Source organism: Aspergillus lentulus, assembly GCF_001445615.1.
Source record: "Aspergillus lentulus DNA, contig: Alt12, strain: IFM 54703, whole genome shotgun sequence".
Classification (NCBI taxonomy): Eukaryota; Fungi; Ascomycota; class Eurotiomycetes; order Eurotiales; family Aspergillaceae; genus Aspergillus; species Aspergillus lentulus.
Genome location: NW_028322115.1, coordinates 82,076 through 98,016, shown reverse-complemented (window position 1 = coordinate 98,016; position 15,941 = coordinate 82,076). Strand labels below are relative to the sequence as shown.

Sequence of the window (15,941 nt, the reverse complement as noted above, 5' to 3'; positions counted from 1 at the left end):
ATTCGTACGCATCCAAATTGAATAAAGAATGAATCAGACGGAAGCATAGTTGCACATGTTGATCGGCAGGAGCCCTAATATACCTTAGTCTCCTGCTGAAGTCCATCCCGACGTCTTGCGATTGGCGGAAATATTTAAGGACTCGTCATGTCTCCGCTAAGAAAATGCCACAAGACTCGTTGAGTAGACGGCGCGTTTCTTATAGACCAGTCACGGAGAAAGCCTCGGCCACTGATCATCGCTGGATTCGTCACGTTCTCGGTCACAAATCTGCTACGAAATAAACACCATCCCACCGGGCGCGGGTATGGCGGTGAGTTGATAACCTGCCAAGGGGCTTATGAATATGCTTCCCCCATGTGTTCTGCTTGAGTTGACAAAGCTTAGGACTATAAAATGCCGAGATTCCTTGTCCTTGTCCGCCGCGTGGCTATTGTGCAACGCATCGCTCAGACCCGCGCAACATGGCCTTCCTTCTAACTCTCGTCACTCTCGGAGGCTTCGCCCAGGGAGCCGTGCTGCCACGAGCGAGCATCGACAGTGATGCGGTAGTAGGATTCCCCCAAACTGTTCCCAGTGGTACTACCGGAGGGGTCTATCTTGCCTATCAGCCGTACCTCAAGGTGGTGAACGGTTGCGTTCCCTTCCCCGCAGTCGATGCAGAGGGCAACACCAAGTAGGTTTTCCCACGGCACGGCTCAGTGTTCTGTTGGAGCGTTGGAGCTAATATCAACAGCGCTGGCCTGGCCCCGACAGGAGCATCCAACGGCGACTGCGCCAGCAGCACCGGCCAGATCTATGTGCGCGGGGCCACGTATGGCGATTACTACGCCCTCATGTACTCGTGGTATTTCCCCAAAGACGAGCCTTCGACTGGGCTGGGACATCGCCATGACTGGGAGGGAGTCATTGTCTGGCTCTCATCGTCCACGTCCACCTCGGCTGACAATATTGTCGCCGTGTGTCCGTCCGCCCATGGTGGCTGGGACTGCTCGACAGATGGATACACCCTCAGCGGCACCAAGCCTCTCATCGACTACTACAGCACCTGGCCGGTAGATCACCAGTGTGGCCTCACCTCGACTGTGGGTGGCACACAGCCCTTGATCGCCTGGGAGAGTCTGCCAACAGTAGCCCAGACGGCGCTGGAGAACACCGACTTTGGGGACGCCAATGTGCCTTTCAAGAATGCCAACTTTAACTCCAATCTGGCCAAGGCGACTTTTTGAGGGAGTTAACACGTTGTCGAAGGGTGAAAAATGGATGGAGGATTCTGGCTTTGTTTTGCTGCGCGATTTTCGAATTATGTGCGGAGGGGAGCACGACGATGATGATGCAGCATCAAGCAAGTGCTCGGTTGTTTCCCATCTTTAGTAAGCGGAAGTTGCAAGCTTCCTTAAATCCACATCATTGTCAAACTAGAGAGGTCCTCGTGTGTGTCTACTGTGTTTTCCGGCGTTGATCCCTGCCTAGCACATCTTCTCGGTTTTTGTAGTGGCCGAAAGCCGAGTGGGATCATGAGACTTTCAATTGGATGCATGGATCGCTTTCTTTTTGGTCATGTTATTGCTCCTCATCGGGTGATCGACAGTTTGACAGTCCAATAATCGGCCGCACTTGGAAAGCAAGCCCTGTCAAATAGGTACTCTTTCGGAAAGAAACCGGAAACCCCCACTGCGTGTGGGCGGACAATCAATCAGCATCGCCCAGCCGGGACTCTGGGTGAGGTCGATGACGAATGGACCATGCTGCGGGAAAGCGGGGAGCAACATTCTTCTGAGCAAGGAAGAATGAAAGATGAAGAGGAGAGACCGATGTATAAATACCCCGTTAGCTCGATCACGCCATCTGACAGCGGGATGCAGCCATCATCTTGATCTCTCATTGATCCTTTTTCTGCTGCTATACTGCTGATTTTACCCATCATGGCTGAGGTCAACGAATCGCCGGCCCAGTCCCGCTTGCTCCTCATCAGTGTCCCACGCACGGCATCGAATCTCATGCTCAAGCTCCTCAATATCCCTTGTCAGAAGTTGGTCACATCCGAGAAAGGAGGTTATTTCTTCTTCAACGCCTTTCTCAAGCTCGCCTGGAATGGCCGCCTAAGTATACCCATAGAAGAGCGGAATGAAGCCGAGAAGCAGGAGATTCGCGATGCCTTCCAGGAAGCGGTCGATGGTCTCGAGGACTGTTCCCAGCGAGCAGAGCAAGAGGGGAAGATTGCATTCGCCAAAGAGCACGCCTTCTGGCTCACTAATCCAGCCGCGTTGGGGAATAGGACCGAAGACGCCGCCGCCTTCCGACCGCGCATTCCTGACAAGTACGGTTCCTCGCACACGTTCTCCCCGCTTAATCATACCGTTCTCCCTGACGAATACCTGCGGACCTGGAGAGTGACCTTCATTATTCGTCACCCAGCCTTGGCGTTCCCATCTCTCTGCCGCGCCATGGAGAAGTTCCGGCAAAACGGCCTTTTGCAGTCGGAGGACACCATCGGGTCTCAGGAAACCAACTTGACCTTGAAATGGACGCGAATGCTTTACGACTGGTGCCTCGAGCATCCTGACCTGCCCGGTAAGCCCCTGGTGGTAGATGCGCAGGATATCATCCACAATCCGCAGGTGATGGTCCGGTACTGCGAAGAGACCGGGCTCAACCCAAATGCGTTGCAGTTTGAGTGGGAGACCAAACCGCCAACCGTGGCCTCTGAAACTGAAGCTGTAAGCGTTAATTCCCCGATCCAGAAAATGACAGACTCCGATTTTGACAAGGCTGAGGCGATCATGCTCTCGACCCTGTCCGCGTCCACGGGGATCATCAAGGACAAAACGCCGACCGCGGTAGATGTAGAAGCCGAGGCCAAGCAGTGGAAGGAGGAATTTGGAGAGCAAGTGGCCGCGAAGCTGGAGACGCTGGTGCGCGATGCCATGCCTGACTATGAATATCTCCGAAGTCAACGAATTACTGTCTGATCAAGGGCTCGCCGTGGGATGGTCGGATTCTTTGCTGTGTTTATAGTAAGGCTTACAGACTCGTATCAAGGGAAGCTTGACAGTCTTCTAGGACCTGTGCATGTGTAACCAATGTAACCAAATAACTTTGACTTGTTGCAATACTCCAAATGAGTCCTCTTCAACTAGATATGCTTCTAACCACTTTGAGCGCGGCGATGATTCCGTTACATGAAACGGCCCCTGGAGTTTCGCCCCGCAGAGACGTAGACGGACTAGGCGACTCGAAACCAGCTGGCCCAAGCTGATTGATACAAGAGTTCGACCATAAGAGGATATGAGGCTGTGACGATTTAAATCCGTAGATGCTTGGTTGGCGCGATAGCGCGAGCAGAATCATGAGACCACTGCAGCGGATTGTCTTCATCCTCAGTTGTTTGTTCCTTATATACCTGGGTCTACGGCTTCGAATCGGAGGAAATACACCTGGCAGCCCCGCGCCTCAATCCTTTCTTGGAGAGAAGGCAAGCCAATCTTCATTCAGCAATCTATCATTGTCTCACGCCCAATGTGCTGCCGCTTTTCCTGGCCTATTCAATGAAATCGAGGGTGCTGTTTCTCGCGGACCGTTTCCTCTCACATGGTCGCGATTAGGAGAGCCGCTGCAGGGACGCATCAAAGACAATCAGGTAGGCTTGCAGATCACGCAGTTGCATTTCACTGACAACAGGTACAGTTGTACATCTTAAACTGGCAGAAAAAGGCGTTTCTATCACAGCAGATGCTCAATGTAATTGCTCATCATGGCCAGTTGTATGGACGTGGACATAACGCTCTCCCAGGAACGGACAGCAGCTCTGAACCAACTCTATCGCGCAATTGTCACTTCTTCGGAGCCCCTCCCAGACACTGTTTTCGCCTTGAATATTCAGGATCGGCCGATGGCCCAATCATGGTCATATGCGCGTGCAGCAGATCCGACGGCCACCAAGGCAGGGGACTTTCTCATGCCACACTTTGCGTTTTGGGCATGGTCGCTCAAGTATATTGGATCCATGGACCGGGCACTGACTGCGATCACCGAGATCGATACAAACCAGACCTTTCAGGCTAAGATTCCACAAGCGGTCTGGCGCGGGACACCTTGGTTCAATGATGTGCAAAACCACGATCTGCGCAGGCGACTAATTCAGGTTACCACAGGCAAACCATGGGCGGACGTACAATCCTTGAAATGGGAAACCAACGGCCAGGCGGCGAGTAACGGACTGGCCATTGAGGACTTTTGTCGGTACAAGTACATCATCTACACAGAGGGGGTAACCTACTCTGGACGGCTGCTCTTTCATCAGGCTTGCCGCTCCATCATTCTGACGCCGCCCATGGCGTGGATGCTCCATACCACACATCTCGTGCGACCGGTCTTTTCGAGCACATTATTGCAAACAGAACCCAGTTTGGGGCCTCCCCATCAGTCGGATCGCATCAAGCGTGCCTGGCCAACTGATCTCAATGCCGACAATGCCAATCTGGTGATGGTCTCGCCGGACTGGTCCGACCTCGAGGCTACCATCGCATGGTTGGAGAATCATCCAACAATGGCCGAGGGCATTGCAGATAGACAGCGTGAGCTGTTCTACGAGGGAGGATATCTGAGCCCTGCCGCCGAGACATGCTACTGGAGAGCATTAATCAGGGGCTGGAGCAAAGTGGTTGAGCCAGAGGGCAGTGAGTGGAGTGAACAGGGCGTCAGGTGGGAGCTTTTTAGTCTAGGGGAATTCTAATGTAGGAGGTTGGGAGAGAGTCCTGTGTCAGAGTCTAACTTGTCCACATCGTCGGTTGGGGGAAGGAAAGATAGTCCAGGCTTATGCTAACGATGGGGCAAATCTCGGCCTACATTGTCAATACGCCAACTGCGCTTAGCAAGAATGCGTCGATGGGTGACGGTACCTTAGATGTTCTTAACCCTATTGTAATTGTCTTCGTTCCCAACGCTAATGTACTTGACGGGCCCCGGATCGACGCAGCTGTTCTTTGCTCGAAGGGCACCGTATGTAATTCTTTTAGAGCCAAGGAGGTAATACTTGAGAGATTAATAGAACATCAGTGAAGTTGACTGTAACTACCGCCCGAGTTGATTCATGATATCATTAATATAAGGCTCTAACATAGATCCGGACATGATGCCACCACCAAGAGAAATCCGGCCTAGAAACACACACCCCGCCAACACCTGGTGTCATTAACACGTACCATAAGTAGGGTTTCAAGATGACGAGCTGAGTAGCATGGTGTGGGACGTACCAAGCTGCCTTTTGAAGAGGAGGGCTTAGGGCCCATCTTCTCCTGGTAGTGGATGATGAATCAAAGGAGGAAATAGATATTTTTACAGCTAGCCCAAGATAACATACGACGAGAGTCCATATAACTTTTGACCATCCTACATTAATCTACAGCTGATGGAATTTACTATTATTCAACATCTTAAGAGCGTACCACGTTCTTACAGGAGGTAAAACATAAGTAATTTTTAAAAAAGTTGCAGAAATACCATTGAGATCCCTACTCACGAATACACATGAGCATGACTCATTTACCACCATGTATACATAACTCAACCGATATCGCAAGCAGCGTCAGCAAAGTCCAGCAGACTAGTCCCTACCAGCATTATAATGACTCATTCCATACTTATTTCTTCTAAAATCTACAGGAGTCCAAAATGATGGTCCGACAACGGAACGTTCTGACAGCATGGAGAGCTGGTGATACAACATCCTTCCCCTACCCCAACTCTTCTTCTCAGCGAGCATTGTTGTTTTTGATCTTTGGATTCTTTCTTCCTCGGCCGCTTCTCTACAAGTCTCTAGGAGATTCAAGACGTTGCAAGCCCAGCAAATGGCCCCAACTGCCGGAGCATTCAACATGTCTTCTTACCGTCAAGGGGGTCGTATCACCGCGTTGTTGAACCAGGCTCTTAAGAAGCCGAATGTCAGGAGCACATTTTCTGTCGTGACTCAGTCAATGTATCTTACCTCGTGCTATTTTCAGTTACCATAAACATATGCTCCGCAAAGTATTCGTCATCTAATGTTTCACATTGACAGGCGAGCAACCCCAGCCGCACACTTCAACCGATCCAATGCACGGTCATCCGATCCACGACAGTCGCACAAAGCAGGAGATAAGTCGTATGGGTGTATCCTGCATGGAGTCAATTAGTGATGGCTAATCTTGCTCTCTACAGGTTTCTTGGAATGACTGGAGGCCAGATCTTCCATGAGATGATGAGACGACATGGCGTTAAGCACATTTTCGGGTACCCAGGAGGGACTATTCTTCCTGTATTTGACGCCATATACAATTCGCCGCACTTTGGTTTTATTCTCCCCAAGCACGAGCAGGGCGCAGGACATATGGCGGAGGGATATGCAAGAGTTTCAGGCAAGCCAGGAATCGTTCTGGTTACGTCCGGACCTGGAGCGACCAATGTGGTGACCCCAATGCAAAATGCTCTATCTGATGGAACTCCCATCATTGTTTTCTGTGGCCAAGTTTCAACCTCGGCAATCGGAAGCGATGGTTTCCAAGAAGCCGACATGCTGGGCATCTCCCGGTCATGTACCAAGTGGAATGTCATGGTCAAACATGTCTCTGAATTGCCGCAGAGAATCAATGAAGCCTTCCAGGTTGCCACAAGCGGAAGGCCAGGCCCGGTTCTTGTCGATCTTCCCAAGGACGTCACGGCTGGCGTGCTCAGGAAAGAGATATCCATGATGTCAGCCATGCCGAGTCTGCCTTTAGCGCAACCGAACCAAGCAACACTCTCGAAAACCTTTCATCGCATAGCGGAACTCATCGACATGGCGAAGAGACCTGTCATCTATGCTGGTCAAGGGGTAGTAAGCTCCCCGAACGGATCTGAGCTGCTTAGACAGCTTGCTGACCGATCATCGATCCCGGTCACCACTACCTTGCAGGGACTGGGAGCATTTGATGAACTCGATGAAAAGTCGCTTCACATGTTGGGAATGCACGGTTCAGCCTACGCCAACATGGCCATGCAAGAAGCCGATCTCATTCTTGCCCTTGGTGCGCGCTTTGATGATCGAGTGACTCTGAATACCCAGAAGTTCGCCCCTGCTGCAAAGGCGGCAGCAGCAGAAGGTCGTGGGGGTGTCATCCACTTTGATATTACGCCGAAAAATATCAATAAAGTGGTGCAGGCAACCGAGGCCGTTGTCGGCGATGTGTCTGACAGCCTTGCGGAGCTCTTGCCACATGTAAAACGGAGAACAATGGCGGATCGGCGAGAATGGTTCGAAAAGATTCAAGGGTGGAAAAGTCGGTGGCCGCTCGATTTGTACAAGCAGTCAGAGGGGCCCTCCCGCCTGATCAAACCGCAGTATGTGATCCAGCAATTGAGCGAACTGACGGCTGATCGCAAACATGAAACGATCGTCACCACCGGGGTTGGACAGCATCAAATGTGGACGGCACAGCAGTTCCGCTGGCGGTACCCACGTACCATGATCACCTCGGGAGGATTGGGGACCATGGGTTATGGGCTGCCTGCAGCGATTGGGGCCAAGGTGGCGCGCCCAGAGGCGCTGGTGGTTGATATCGATGGCGATGCCTCTTTCGCAATGACTCTGACTGAGCTATCGACGGCGGCCCAATTCGATATTGGCGTCAAAATCATCATACTGAACAATGAGGAACAGGGGATGGTAACACAATGGCAGAAACTTTTTTACGAAGAGCGTTACGCGCATACCCACCAGTTAAATCCTGACTTTATGGAGTTTGCCAAAGCCATGCACGTCCAGCACCGTCGGGTCAGCGAGCCTGATGATGTTGTCGATTCCCTGAGGTGGCTCATTAACACGGAAGGGCCCGCCTTGCTAGAGGTTATTACAGAGAAGAAAGTGCCTGTTTTCCCAATGGTTCCAGCTGGCTGTGCGCTACATGAGTTCATTACGTCGAATGCGGAAAAAGGAACCGGAAAGAAGAAATCTGATGCTTGAAAGGACAGGTGGCCTTCATGGACAGTTCATTTCAGTTCACACAGACATTTACGAGAGCGGGAGCAACAATAATATCATTTAGTTCGTCAACAGCTAACTACGTGCATGAGCACAAAGTAAGTCAATCATCTTGGCTGGTAATGAAGTTTGCAATGGGAAAGTCTCCCATTTGATGGTCCTCAAATCAGTTAACCATTGCTTCTATATTTCTTGTACAGTCTACTAATAATTGTTTCCGTGAGCTTTAGGCCAGGTCTGAATCACTATTGTATTCGTACCATCCACCTGTTTATGGTTACCCTGTACTGGCAAATCCGGTGATAATGTAATATCATAATAGCATACAATACGATCATCGCCGTGGTCGTTCAGGACTGTATGTACTGACATCAATGACTCAATTTTCAGAGGTTGTGGCGTCCCTATTTCCCAAAGAGATGGCGGAGGGTCCTGTTGCCCTCTGGTAGCAGAGTAACAGAAGGAAGTGATAATGGTGGCTATAGAAGAGGACAGGCTACAATGTGATCCTCTCAACATGAATCTGATAAGAAACAGGCATTAAACTTCTTTGCTAACGTGACATTATAACTTGTCGAGGCTGTTACACCTAGATTATCAGGACCAGTGAAATAGACGCCGAAAATGACCACTACTGAGGCCATAAACAGCCGCATTTCCACCTGTACCATTTGACTTCTACTATGAGTGCTCTGGTATGTACCCAATGACCTCTGTGTTCCGCCTCCTCTATTTCCTCTTTATGTACTCCGGTTGATCCCACGGTAGGACCTTGTAGGGATTCGAATCTTTCAAAGCAATGGAACTACGGCTGGTACTACTTTCCAGATTAGCCACAGAACGAAGCAGCAAGACCTCCCATCTTAATGACCCCGTGGGATCATTGGCCATAGAAAATATCAGATAACCAAACTCTGTAAAATTCGACAAGCCGACAACCTGCACACACTTATGGGCCATTGATATGCGGTGCTACAACCCACAAAATTATATAGGATGAGCTGGAGAAGCTCCTACTAAACCTATAACGGCTCCTCTACCCTCTCCCTCCGCCAGCGAGTCGTCCCCTCCATCGCCCCCGGGCAAATCGCCAAACAACCGCCCCCATTTCTCCAGGGACCCCTTCGTTATCTCCCACCCCCTAATATCCCACGGCGGCGACCCCACAATCATTCCATGTCGCTCAACACCAGCATCACCGTCAACATGTGCAGCATCAGGCAATCCCTCGTACAAGCCACCAATGCAATCAGCCCACAATTCATCCTCGTCAAGACTACCAGCCGCAACGGCCAGAATCAGACGGTCTCGACCCTCGGGAGAGGGGAAGAGGTCGATCCAGTCGCCGTGGGGCACTGTTTGTTGCAGTGCTGTCGGGAGAAGTTGTGGAGGAACAAGCTGGGGGTGTGATGGGTAGGGGATGACATGTGCGACTTCCTCGTAGCAGTCTAGCGGGGTGGTGAGGATTCCCGAGATTAGGGTGCGGTTTGTGGCGAGCGCGCGGATTGTGTTGAATTGGAGGAGGGTTATTAGGTGGTCGGGTCTTTAAGCTCTGTATTTATAAGTTATTGAGAGACACATCCATTCAGAAGATGATTATCTAAATATCCTAGGACATTGCCAGTGGATCGGATGGCTTGACTATTTCGTTGATTAAAGGGCGCATAAAGGGTATGCGAGACTGAAAGCGGTTCAGCACAGTAGTCTGTTCCTTTCCAGCGAGGATAAAAACCGTGAGCGTGCTGATACCTAGACTTTCTTGGAAGAGAAAGAGATGCGGAGGAAATTGATGGACATGGAGTCGAGTTTGTTACCCGAACCCTCGACAATCGAGGTCGCTCCTTCGAAGCAGGCCCCGGGTATCGGCGACACTCTCTTGATCCGAGCTAACTGTGAAAATACGCATGAGCCGGCTGCAACGGAGCCCAACCAGTCCTTCATTACAACGGACAATACGAGCCACGACTTGATATCCACTGGCGAGGAGGCCCCGGTTCCGCAAATTCCGAGTTTGGGTCCTCAGGACGATTTTACCATGGGCCTGGATGCTGCAAAAAGTCTAGAACCAAACATACAAGTGGTTAAGATAGTGCGACAGTTCGCTATAGCTACGGGATGTTGTGGAACATGAAAAATAGAGAGGGGAAGAGAACATTTGTAACTGGACGACTGAGCAGACTTTGCAAGGAAGCTAGATGAGACGAAATGAAGTATGTACGTCTAAAGGTCGAAGCGGGAAAGTGGGTTGTTCTGCGCATTCTCCTTCACAGCGGTCGCTGCAGTAGTCGTCACCTCCTTCGCAGCTTCCTCAATGGCCTTCTTGGCCGGAGCAGAGGGCGGAAGACTCTGTGTAGACTGTGCAATGTCCTCGACTCGCTCTTCCATCCCATCTTCTATTTCTTTGCGTTTTGCAGAGGCGATACTGACGATGTTGGCCGATGCATTCTGAGCCCAGCTGGAAAGCTGGGCCACCTTGTTTGTAATTTCGGCTTTGGACGACTCCACACTCAGACCGTCAATCATCTTCAATCCGGGTATGATATTCTCCTCGGAAAGCTCTTTCCACATCGTGGCAATGTCTCCGAAGGTTTCAAAGTACGCCCGCAGGATCACAGCGTACTTGTAGATCATCTGCATAACCGGTCAATGAACTCGCCGCCAAGGTGGCTGATTAGTCTTTTAGACTCACCGATTTTTGCAGGGTACTGAGAGTGAAGTTGCTCATCTGCAGGTCGCTGGCTCCACTGGTGATCGTGTCGATAAAGTCGTTCACAGTGTGTTCCACAACGACATCAATGGTCGAGCTGATGGCGTTGAAAAACCGGCAGAGCTGCATGATATTGTCCTTGACGACCATTATAAGTGAGATGCACTGACGAAGAACACTCTTGATCTCGGTCTGATACACCACAATGTCAGTTACCAACGGATCCACGGATAGTACTTGGCTACAGAAGGATACGCTTACCAATGATGCCTCTAGCGTCGTCTGGCGCTGGAGGTCGGCTTGGATGGCTGTGAGTTTGTTCTCCTGATCAATAAGGGTTGATGAGGCCTCCTGATAGATTTTTTGTGTAGAGAGGAAAGTTTGCTGGGTGGTGTGCAGTCGATCCTTAGCCGCGTCCAGGACAGCCTGCGCCTGAGCGGATTTGGCATTGGTCTTTGCGATCTGGACGGCAGGGTCTTCGGTGGTAGTCGTCATCAGAGGAGCCTAACAGAGCTTGTCAGAACAGCCATGCTGACGTAGCATATACGACTAGAAACTCACTCCACCAGAGTTTACCCCAGGAAGTGTTTTGGCAGTAGCGGCCAGACGAAGCGCTTCCAGATACTTCGGACGAAACTTGTCTTGCCAGCCTTTAACCAGCTCCGAGTCAGCCTCTGGCGGATCCTTGTTGATCTGCTTTAGCTTGGCGGCTTCTTTGGTAATTTCGTTGGCAATCTGGCCGTCGCTGTTAGCCATCGGTTACGAGAGACGAGCATAATTTCACTCTCGGAACATCTTTACCTCAGTAGCGGTCTGGAGAACTCCCAGCAATTTCTGACTGGGAGGATCCTCAGTGGCTGACTGCTCGAACCGCTCCAGGGTGTCCTCCAGCATTTTGGAAGTAAAGGAAGCAGTCTTGTCCGGCTTATCTTGCGAGTCAACAGCACTGTCCCAATTGACACCACCGCCTTTCCCTGAGGTCAACAGGGCATTTAGGACTGTAAGATACACCATGGCGGGCTTGACCTGAACATATGCCGGGTCATCACTGTATTGGGGAAGAGGACTCTTGGGCTTGGGGGGTGCTGGGGGAGGCGGGGGGGGCGCCTCTCCATTCTTTGAGGCGTTTTTGCCTCCGTTGACGACATCCTCAAACATCTCAACCCCTTTCTGGGCTCGAGCGACCGGGTTAAGGTTGGAGGTATATGCAGTAATTGCCTGGCCTAACGCAGTTGTTAAGGTGTCGGCAAGCTCGCCAACGATTTGCTGGCCGAGAATATCCCAGCTTTCAAGCGTGTCAGTATACCCGATGAATCGGTTGGTTACTGTGGTTGCATCACTTACCCGGAAGGGAAACTATCAGAAGCCTTTTTGTAGGCTTCGGAAGCGACATCTAACTGCTTTCCTAGCTTCTCCGATATCTTCTTCGCTTCGTCGACGGTGTTCTTCTGAGAGTCGAACTGCCTTTGGGCTACAGACATGTTGACTTCTGTGGCCAAGCGTCTTTCTTCATTGCTGGACTGCTCTTGGACACAGTTCGAGTGAAGATCAGCCGCGAACCACAGCCACTCTTCAAACTTCTTGTCCATTTGCAGAGCACGGGTGTGACATTCGTCGGCGGCCTTTTTCACACTGCGCAGCTGGGGCACAAGCATTTTTTGGACATCTGCTGGATCAGGGCTCCCAATAATTTTTATAATGTCGGCAATCTTCAGTTATAGCTCGTTAGCGCTATCCTTCTGTCGCGTGTACACCTTGCGTTATCGGTTATATTGACCGACAACCACGTACCTTGTCGTAGATGATATGGGAGATATTATTTATCCTTAACATGCCATCCTCGGCATCCAGGAAGGCAAAGCGCCCCCTGTTGCTGCAATCGACCAGGTTCGCCCTTAAGGAGGTGAACCTGTATTGTCCATCAGCACCAGTGATTCTGGCCAGCCTTGAGCTTGCCAGGAACTTACTGCAAGAACTTGAAGCCGCCCTTCGGAGGCGTGAACTCGATCGTGGTGGCTGTCTCCGATGAGGAGGCCACGAGAGCCGCACCGAGTGCATTGATTGAAATCGGAGCTGACTTGAGAAGGTCTTCCCAGTTCACCTGAAAGATAGCTGAGCTTTTGATTTCAGCCACAGCCTCTTTGGTGATACCAGGCCGATTGTCTCGCTTATGTTGGACTTCTAAAGCAGCCAGCAATTCCTTCTGGTCCACCATTTTCACGTCGTTTGATGCTCGAATACTGATAAAGATAACGGAATGTAAGAGAAGAGTAAATGCTTCGTCCGATGGGTGCAATGTTCACGCTACAGCCCAAGTGCTGGAGCCAAGGGGTTCTTATATCTTTGCGTTCGAGCTGTCTCCGCCATCAGAATCCATGTTTTCAGCTCCCTTTTTTCTGATATCTGCAGATCGCAGCAGGCAACCTTAACCCCTCTTTCCTGTATTTGCAAGTCGCAGGAGGCAACTCTTGAGGATCTGAAAAAAATGCCGCATATTCTTCCTGACGCTGCGGTGACGCATCATTCAACGTGGAATGGGACTTGGCCATTCTCCAGGCCCATCAAGCGAGAGCGCACCACCAGTGATGTCAGAGTATGTATGTCTTGCAAGGCTTCAGATCATCCAGGAGCTCGAGGCCAGCAACCTCGATGAACCCCGCTTTTGGCCACCTACCGCTGTTCAAGGATGAGTTCCAATTTGCTCTGCTGCTGCAACAATGGCTTCAGCTTCTACAGGGATTCGACTGCAGGTTGTTGATCCATCACTCTACAGCCCATACCTCTTATACGCCACTGAACTTTATCTGCGCTCCAGTGACAGCGTGATTCAGCTCATAATGTATCCGATGCAATATAGCGTCATATTGGGTTCATCTAGGATTCTACTGCGGCGATGTGGATGGCTGAATATGGGTCATTTGCTGTCCTGCTCCTCAGACGGCACTTCTTTCGCGGCTGTATACGGTTATACAGCAAGCCACGTAGCTGATGGCAATTACCCCTCCCATTTGTTCTGGCTTTCTTGCTGTATCCAACGCGTCAAGAGGTATGAACGGAGGGGCAAGCGATTGCTCGAGCCTTACATAGCTTTGCTCTTGCTCTTCGCGAGATCCAAATTATATTTAAGCCTAAAGGTCCCGTGGCTTTCAGTCTAGCCACGCTGTCAAACTTCCATAACTTCGTTAAGATCACGCGCATAAAGTTACACTACTAAAGATGGTTGACGTCGATGCCATGAACTCGGAACTGGATCAGATCTCTGACCAGTACCAGTCTCTGTTTCGTCGCTTGAATAGCGAATCCCCACGGGATGTGCAAACCGTTGCTTTGTCTCTGAGTATTGCATTGTCGCAGCTATACCAGCTGGCAATTTTTGTGAGAGGAGACTATAACCAGAGAGCGTTCGATGTGTCGCCCGAAAGAGACTCACTGGTGGCTAAAGTCAAGGAGGCGTTCGAGCAGTTGGCTCACGCTTCAACGACAGCCCTGGAGCATGTGTCGACGCTTCAATCAGAGGTATGGCTACGTCCAAGGGGCTAAAAAACCAGATTCGCTGACAAAACGGACCTAGAATGTCGACCTCTTGTCCTCAAAGATGCACGTATTCCAAGAACGCGTCAAAGCAGCGCATGGGGAGACAATGGCAAAGGTTGCTGGTTACAAGGATGCGGTAAGTGAGGCCAGTAAGGCAGTGGAGAAGGAAGAGAATGCAGTTAGAGAAGCCAGGAGTAGTCTGGAAACACTGGTGGAGAAGCTCGACGACGCTCGGAAAGCTGGCGATGTGGTTGACGGTGTGGTCAGTATATCTTCTCGTATGATCACGCCCGGTCCTTTAGATCAGGAATTAATATCTTGACCAGGTCAGCGCCATAATCCCCATCTGGGGGATAATTGGGCTCATCGACCATACAAAGTCTCCCGGCAGCGTCATTCTGGAAGGCCAGATTGGCGCTGCAAGACAAGCGGTCGATAGCGCTGAACATACCCTTGATTCCGCGCACCGAAACGCTCAGAAATCCCTAGATCTCCTGAACGGGGAGCAGCTCAAGTTAGATCAGCAAAGTGCCATCCTTGAGAGACTGGGACCCCTCCAAAGCGCTATCCAGTCCGCCATTACGAAAGCGCAGGAACTAGAGAAAGGTTTAATTCAGATGAAGGACAGCACTACCGAGATGGTCCGTCGAATGAACAAGCTTAGCGGCCGAGCGGAGAATGGCGCGGAGCTCTCAATCATGAAGGAGGAGTTTGTGAGCGGCATTTTGAATGTTGTGGAGCTCGCCATCGTGGAGCCCAATACAGCCAAACAGATTAAAATGATCCTGGCTGAATTGCGCAGTTCGTGGGGTCCTTCTCCAATGCCTCCAGCGATCCAGTCCCGGCTGGATGAACTCGATGGCAAGGCGGCGAAGATTGCTGGTTGACATTGGGTTTCTTCTCTGTACCCCAAGCAAGGCGCATTGCTGTCTCCCATCAGGATGTTTGGTAGTTTGTATTTACCAGTGTGGCTTCGACGTGAACAGTACCCTTTTGTCCAATCTATCATCTGGTCACCTGCACAACGTAGATCTGGAAGTACGCAGCGGGGATGGGACAGGGGTAGGAGGGCTCTCTGTGGTCTGAAGAGCATTGTAGACCATGCAAATCCATAAATATACTGAGGTTGGTGCAGGAGGCTACCCTGGAACTGTGCCCTTTTCACGCACTAGAGTTTGTATTTTATGCACTATCTACGTCATAATACTTAGTGTTAGTAACTTATTGTCGAGAGTGGTGCATGAATTAGCTTCTTTATTTATGCTTTAACAGTCTCAAGTTTTTGGCAAGCTCATAGTTCCATTGTCCATTCTTTCCAACCCATATCATTCCTACTGAATTCCTGGCATTACTAGGTCTGATGTACCCTCGTTTCAGTATCAGCACCTACAACTATTTTGAACTGGTCGAGGAACCGAAAAGAATTGATGCAAAGCTGGTTTCTGTTGGCCAACCGATGGGTGATCGACAAAATACGGGATTCAACAGAAAATACAACTTGTTTGGACAATCGGTTATACAGCGTGAGATTGCAGTAACATCAGAATGGAACTACCTTTTCGAAATCAATGTAGAAAACCGTGCTTTGGCTTTCCTGGACTGATGAGTTCTAGCTGGATGTCACGCGGCCTCGGTCTTATGCAGACTCCAGTGGCAATCACAGACGCCACACTGACGCTTGTTTGGTACACCATGAACTGCAGC

At 50.6% G+C, this 15,941-nt stretch overlaps 6 protein-coding genes across 6 annotated transcripts; 4 read left to right on the top strand and 2 right to left on the bottom strand.

Moving 5' to 3' along the window:
- Positions 1 to 464: 464 nt before the first annotated feature.
- On the top strand, positions 465 to 1,229 carry ALT_5983 (NPP1 family protein; the record flags this gene model as incomplete). Its single annotated transcript, XM_033555773.2, has 2 exons — positions 465 to 676; positions 737 to 1,229. The coding sequence occupies 2 exons, from the start codon at positions 465 to 467 to the stop codon at positions 1,227 to 1,229; spliced, it is 705 nt and encodes a 234-aa protein (XP_033411664.2).
- A 696-nt stretch (positions 1,230 to 1,925) lies between these two features.
- On the top strand, positions 1,926 to 2,972 carry ALT_5982 (uncharacterized protein; the record flags this gene model as incomplete). The annotated part of the gene is made up of 1 exon (XM_033555774.2): positions 1,926 to 2,972. The coding sequence occupies one exon, from the start codon at positions 1,926 to 1,928 to the stop codon at positions 2,970 to 2,972; it is 1,047 nt and encodes a 348-aa protein (XP_033411665.2).
- Positions 2,973 to 3,754: 782 nt separating this feature from the next.
- On the top strand, positions 3,755 to 7,978 carry ALT_5981 (acetolactate synthase, mitochondrial; the record flags this gene model as incomplete). Its single annotated transcript, XM_089600003.1, has 3 exons — positions 3,755 to 4,704; positions 6,059 to 6,142; positions 6,199 to 7,978. The coding sequence occupies 3 exons, from the start codon at positions 3,755 to 3,757 to the stop codon at positions 7,976 to 7,978; spliced, it is 2,814 nt and encodes a 937-aa protein (XP_089455465.1).
- Positions 7,979 to 8,983: 1,005 nt separating this feature from the next.
- ALT_5980 (DUF3425 domain-containing protein) lies at positions 8,984 to 9,902 on the bottom strand (the record flags this gene model as incomplete). The annotated part of the gene is made up of 2 exons (XM_089600002.1): positions 8,984 to 9,539; positions 9,811 to 9,902. The coding sequence occupies 2 exons, from the start codon at positions 9,900 to 9,902 to the stop codon at positions 8,984 to 8,986; spliced, it is 648 nt and encodes a 215-aa protein (XP_089455464.1).
- Positions 9,903 to 10,216: 314 nt separating this feature from the next.
- Positions 10,217 to 12,918, bottom strand: ALT_5979 (uncharacterized protein; the record flags this gene model as incomplete). The annotated part of the gene is made up of 8 exons (XM_033555777.2): positions 10,217 to 10,627; positions 10,686 to 10,895; positions 10,965 to 11,207; positions 11,265 to 11,438; positions 11,505 to 11,988; positions 12,048 to 12,412; positions 12,495 to 12,612; positions 12,671 to 12,918. 8 exons carry the CDS (start codon positions 12,916 to 12,918, stop codon positions 10,217 to 10,219), a joined length of 2,253 nt encoding a protein of 750 aa, XP_033411668.2.
- Positions 12,919 to 13,919: 1,001 nt separating this feature from the next.
- On the top strand, positions 13,920 to 15,124 carry ALT_5978 (uncharacterized protein; the record flags this gene model as incomplete). Its single annotated transcript, XM_033555778.2, has 3 exons — positions 13,920 to 14,219; positions 14,275 to 14,499; positions 14,564 to 15,124. The coding sequence occupies 3 exons, from the start codon at positions 13,920 to 13,922 to the stop codon at positions 15,122 to 15,124; spliced, it is 1,086 nt and encodes a 361-aa protein (XP_033411669.2).
- Positions 15,125 to 15,941: the final 817 nt, after the last annotated feature.